The sequence below is a fragment of the Anastrepha ludens genome, chromosome 4 (genome assembly GCF_028408465.1).
Source record: "Anastrepha ludens isolate Willacy chromosome 4, idAnaLude1.1, whole genome shotgun sequence".
Classification (NCBI taxonomy): Eukaryota; Metazoa; Arthropoda; class Insecta; order Diptera; family Tephritidae; genus Anastrepha; species Anastrepha ludens.
In genome coordinates, this window is record NC_071500.1 from 24,218,640 (window position 1) to 24,224,758 (window position 6,119).

Sequence of the window (6,119 nt, forward strand, 5' to 3'; positions counted from 1 at the left end):
ATTTTATAATCAATTTACGGCCAAATTTTAACGTAAAAATCGAAATCATTTCTTTTAAAAGCTGCCATTTTGTGAAAATTCACTATTTTGATTAGCCGAACGATTAATTACTAGATAATCTAATATATTAACAAAATTTGTTTGGTTTTTTGATTTCAGATAATCCAATCCTGAGTTACGATGTACACCGTAAATCGTCTTTTTTTAAAAGAGGTTCCAGAAATCGCCTGCAGCGCGCCCTATAATCAACATTTTGATAAATACAAAATTTTGTTACGTTCTTGAAGGATGCTTTTATAACCGCCAAAAATTTTCAAATTAAAATATTCTGAAGTTTCTTCAGGATAAATCCTTGACAACCCGTCTTTTATTTGCTTCATAACTGCGTATAACCCCTTAAACAAGTTGGTGACGAGGCTGTGTGGCAATAAACTGGTGCAGAAACGCTAGTTGGGTTCTGGACGAATCATCACTTAAACCAACCAGCCAACCAAGTAATAACTTGAATTAATTTGCCGAATTTTGGTTTGACTGTTAAGACGTCATTTTACTTTGGTTATGTTAAATTATATGAAACCTCCGAAGGATGATCAGACATTGGCTGACCAAGCGTTTTCTGAGCTGCCTCCAGGTGCATTTATCCATTTATCCATTTTTTGGGCGAGAACATAACAAATTAAGTGCCACCAATCTTTTTTGAGTGGTGTATACAGTTCCTTTGCTTAGTTTTCATATTACATATCGATGAATCGAATTTGAAATTATTTGCTGCTTTTAACTTACCATCACCTTCAAATACTTATGTGTAAGTATAACAGATTTTAAAATAAATAAATATGTAAAAATTGTTGTGTACTTGGAAATATTTTTACTTACGACGATGTGTTACTATGTAATAGTCGTGTAGACGAGTCTCTCAGACATCTTCGACAAAGGTTTCACGTGCATAATTGATAGAATAACTAAGTAAAATTTTATTGATTCTTGCAAGTGTAGGTTTTTCACACATTTGATATTTCGCGTGGCATATTTTATGCTATGGCTATGTAAATAAGAATGTGTGTGTCACGGTTCGCTACTTTTGGTATATTCCGCACCAGTTGCTTTATTGCAATATCATTGTTGTTATTGTATAAAGTCGTAAAGATTTGTTTATCTAATTAGCGTTTTTTTAGTATTTTTATCATTACATAACTTTTATTTTTAGCCTTTATAAGTATTTCCGTTTAGATAATGAAGCATACATATACCGTATGTATGTATATATGTAGCAATCTGTAAATGTTTTTTTCGCTATTTATTATTTATTTCTTAGTATTGTCGTGTGCTTTATTCACTTCGTTAAGACTGTATTAATGGGTGTGTGTTTAAGTTTCGCGTAAATTGTCTAGTTTGTTGGAATTAATTAATTAAGTATTGAGTTGATAAAGTGGCACAAAAAAATTTGCAAAAAGTATTTCCTTAATAGTGTAAAAATTTATTTATTAATTTATTTATTTTTTAAGTGAAATATTCTTATTATTATTTTATTTTCATTAAGATACAAATTTGTTTGCGACGTGAAACCGAATATTTACAGTTAACAACTTATATATACACAGCTGTTCACATCTAAATAGGATGAATAAATGCAAGCACAAGGAAGCCAATTATCATACATAACTAGATTGTTTACTCAAATTTTTCCACTGAGAAATTAACACCCAATTTTAATACATACACATACATATAAGTATCGAAGATAATTTCTTACGTTTACATATATACATAAAGACATATACATACATGGTAGACATCTTTTCTGAGTGTTTAACCGGCCTGGGTATTTGTGGTGTGTGTCTTAATCTATTCCTCGAGTAGAGGGACCTACATTTGTATGCCGCCTACGAACGACAGATGGTTTGTATTTTTTATGAGGAGCTTTTTCATGGTAAAGATACACTTGGAGGTGTACCATTATCTGTGGAGGGGCGACCGCTATTAGAAAGAACGTTTTCTATCAATTGGTGTTTTATGCACGGAATTTCGTACCTGTGCACTTCCAAATGGTAATCGCCCACCAAGCAAAGCCGCTCAGGAATTATGTGAACATAGAACTTAATTATGTGTACATATAAATAGATTTTAAATAAAATTATGCGCTTTTTCTGAATTCACGAGTAAATCGAAAGATATTATATGTACAAATTTGAAAAAAAAATTTCATAAATTGAAAGTATTTTGAAATTTGCAACACCATATTGAAACATGGCGGTGCTGTTAAGGGGGGAAGCTGGTCTAGAATTTTGAAAAAATCGAAAAATTTTTTTTTGTCTTAAAAGGTGCTTTAGGGTCTTAGAAATAATATACCAAATGAGGGATGCCAGCAAAAATGTCTAAATGCCCAAATTTTTCATTCGACGGCAGTGCCTCGCAGGTATGCCCCGAACGCTACTTACAACTTTAAACGCGTTTTTCTCGAAATCACTTTTTTTAAACTGGCCGAAGACATAACTCGAACAAATCTTTACCGATTCTTACGAAATTTTGACAATACATTCGAAATACCTTTCTCCGGAGACGTACGTAGGATTTTTTATTTATATTACATAGTTTTTTTTTAATCAACAATTTTATGTCGTTCTTTATAGTGAAAATTGTAACTTTTTGTTCAAACGTGCACCATTTCGCGAAAAAACAAAATATCGAAAAAATCTTACGTACGTCTCTTTCTGTTGTTATATAGAAACTAAAAAAATTTGATTTTTTGATCCAGGACAAAAATTAAGGAGTTTACGTCTTCGGCAATGGACCCACTAGAAAAAAAGGCGCCTTAGGAGAACTGCTGGACAGCGGCCATTTTGAAATTAATTCAGACGAAAAATTTTGTATTTGTACCATGAAAGCTATATTATTAAACCTATTTCACAGATTTTCGATTGATTCCTTTGTTGAGTCAAAATAAATTCATAAAATATGCCCATTTTTTGCGCTCTAGACCAGCTTCCACCCTTAAGTGCTATCCGATATGAAAATGATATTTATCACAGATGTTTTGATGCAATTATGTCAATTATGTTGCTCCTTTGGCTAGAGTACTATCTGAGTTAAATGCTATCCTTATTTGGACCCCTCCCTGACTTGCGGAGCAGGCCGGAAGCTATAATATGATTAATTAAAAAAATTATTAAGGCTTTTTCCAATAGTCAGTAAGAATTTTGCTCGTTTAGTCGTTTAGCTGAATAAGGGATTAAATAAAAAAAAAAAAAATATGTGCTTATCTGTGTATATATTTACAAGTACTGTCGCTTTCAATGCAATTTAAAAATATAAATTCTATAGATGTGCCTGCGTATGCGCCCGTGTGTATGCGTGAGTTTTCGTTTGGTGCTTATCTAATGCGAAACTTATAAATAGCTGGATTTACAATACACTTGATGATTAATTTGCTTGTCTCTTTCAATTATGATGCGCATAATAGATCCCGTGTATGTACTTGCAAGTATATCGTACATACATTCAAAAACCTTCTACAATGGATTATATGAGTACGTCATTTCAATGCAAACCAACAACAAAGAACTCTCGAACAGTCTACTAGTCGTACAATATATGCTTGTAATAATCGTATAGGCAAAAACGCCTTCTATTTCGGTCTCATACATTTATGTTTTACGAGTATCTTATATGAACACTTTATTGGTATCTAGTTTTATTCGACGCTGCTGAAAGCCAATGCCGGGAATATCAACGCCTTGCATACTGACAGCAGACAGCGCTGCGAGGCACTCGCTGCGTCGGTAGGCCGGATATGCCCTTCAGATACGTATAGGAGATGGGCTGGCGCAGTATACGTTGCGGTGGTGGCTTCGTTTTGCCTTTCGATGACTTTGATGTTGTCGACGCTGTAGTTTTGCTTGATGCTGACGAAAAATGTAAACTTGAAGCGGAATATGACGTATTGCAGCCACCACCTCCCGTTTGCGATTTTCTATTTAACTCAATATTAGAATTATATTTGAGTGCCGATTTGATAGTTGTATTACTGTTGTTGGTGGTGGTGCATTGTGTGTGCTCTGCGGCTAGGGGCGTGATATTCGAAGTAGCTCCGCTGCATGATAATGAACGTGTTGATAGTGAGAAACTTTCGAATGCGCGTCGTATGGAAGATGTGGAACGGCGATGAAAACGTGATAAGTTCGCTCGTGCACTGAGGGGTCGTTCCTTCAATGTTGACAATTTGGCAGGAGCTGTTGGTGACTGTGTCTGCTGTTCTTGTGGTTCCTCCATATCGACTGTGCTGCTCGTCTCGCTGGAAGCGCACGAAATATGTTCACTGCTCGAGCCTTGGCTGTCCTTCATGCAAGCGGTACTTGTTTGCAAGTGTGTTTCATGGTTATTGTTGCGACTGCTGCTTACAGTATTTTCGCCGTTTGGCGCACATAACGATGACGTCGCAGATACACCGATTGAGCGTTGCATCGACATTATTGCACCTGTAGTCGAGGAACACGAATCGGTCGAGTCATCTTCGGCAGCGCTGAAAACTGGGTCATCGCTGGAGCGTAGCAGGCCAAAGCGGCGGCTGAGTTGGTGAAAGAAGCTCATGTTGCGCTCGTAGCGTGGAGTTGGCGAAGTACTGTGTGCACTGTTGGCTCCAGGTGATATGCTGCATGGCGGCATATCCTTGCTGAGTTCAGTTTGCTGTGTCATTGTTGTAGTGCAGTTAGCGGTGTCCATGGCTGCACTTAGTTCAGCCAGTGCTCCGGTTTGACTTAGGGTGGTTAACGATGACGCTGCTATGGCTGAAGTGGCACTTTTATAATGCGGCAGATCGGCGAAGCAGACGTGCAAAGTGCCCATCGCTTGCGGGGTGCACTGAACTCGATTTATGTAAACGAATTTTAGTTTTTGTGTTATTGAAAAACGTAGGAGGCACGACAATAGTAAATATTTTGACACTATACAAATTTCAGTTAAGTGAAGTTTTTTTTATAATTTTTTTAACTGCTGTGGTATGCTTTTTATAATAGTTTATTTTGCGTTTTCATGCTTTCTTAGAAAATTTATTTCAATTTGATGGTTTAAAACAAATTTTTTTATTTATATTTTTCATTTATTCCGATTTTTTAGCGTATATTTGTATTCCTTGTTATTGTCTAGCGCGTTTAGCCGGCTTCGCTTTTTGTGTAAACACTGGTGCTTTCCTGCAGCGTATGACATTGTTTTCGGTATGCGGCTTCTTTATATAGATTAGGCTGGCATGCGTTGCAAGTCTGCAAAGCATCTGCAAAGAAATGAATTCAGGTCGCTCTTCGGTTCTCCGCTTAAGCCGCGCAGGATTGTAGTATACGTGTGAGAAATATTTCTTATTGCTGTGCTTCAAATATGAATAGTAAATGCTTTTTTAGACAGAGCTGCCAATAAGCAAAAAAATATAAATAAATGTTAGGTGCAGTTAAGCGCTGGATGATAATACGCAAATATAGGTACATATGTCCACGAGTTGAAAAAGTACAGTCCAGCTCGGCTAACTCAGCAATGGCAGTACTGACGTAAACTTTCATTGATTTACAAATTTAAGCAAAAAAAGAACAAACTCAAGTGGTGTTGGTTAAAACGCAAATACTCCAAGTTCTTTCATGATCTATCGCAGTAGTGCCATAGTTGAACTCACAAGAAATTGTATAGCTTCATATGAGTGGGATTCTACTAGACTTATATGCATATGCGGGTTGTATTGCTGCTTTTAAAGAAAGTACATAATCGGCATACGAGTATATTCGTTTTAAACTCAAGACGCTCAAAGGAGTACATCTATAGTCATACTAGTTTACGGTCTTAGCGACTTTTTGGTGAAAAACAAAATTAATTAATCGGAAGCAATTGCCTTCTTTTGTATCACGCCATTTGAGGAAAAAATGTATTAATAGCTGTATTCTTTTGCATCCGACTTGCAAAAAGAACACTTGAAATCGAGTTATATTTCACATTTACTTAGTCTGGCTCCATTTTGTTTCGTTTTATTAGTGTGTCCAGCAGTGGGCTTTTCATATTTCTCAAGGCGAATCCATACAAGGTGTAATTTGCTTTTTTCTCCGTATTTTCATTTGCAATTTGTTAGCTTTAGTGTCGAAATT

The 6,119-nt window shown here is 36.0% G+C and overlaps 1 protein-coding gene across 1 annotated transcript; it reads right to left on the reverse strand.

The window, feature by feature from the left end:
- Nucleotides 1-989: 989 nt before the first annotated feature.
- Nucleotides 990-5,163, reverse strand: LOC128861684 (uncharacterized). Its single transcript, XM_054099986.1, has one exon. The coding sequence runs from the start codon at nt 4,840-4,842 to the stop codon at nt 3,727-3,729; it is 1,116 nt and encodes a 371-aa protein (XP_053955961.1). The 5' UTR covers nt 4,843-5,163; the 3' UTR covers nt 990-3,726.
- Between the last annotated feature and the right edge of the window lie 956 nt (nt 5,164-6,119).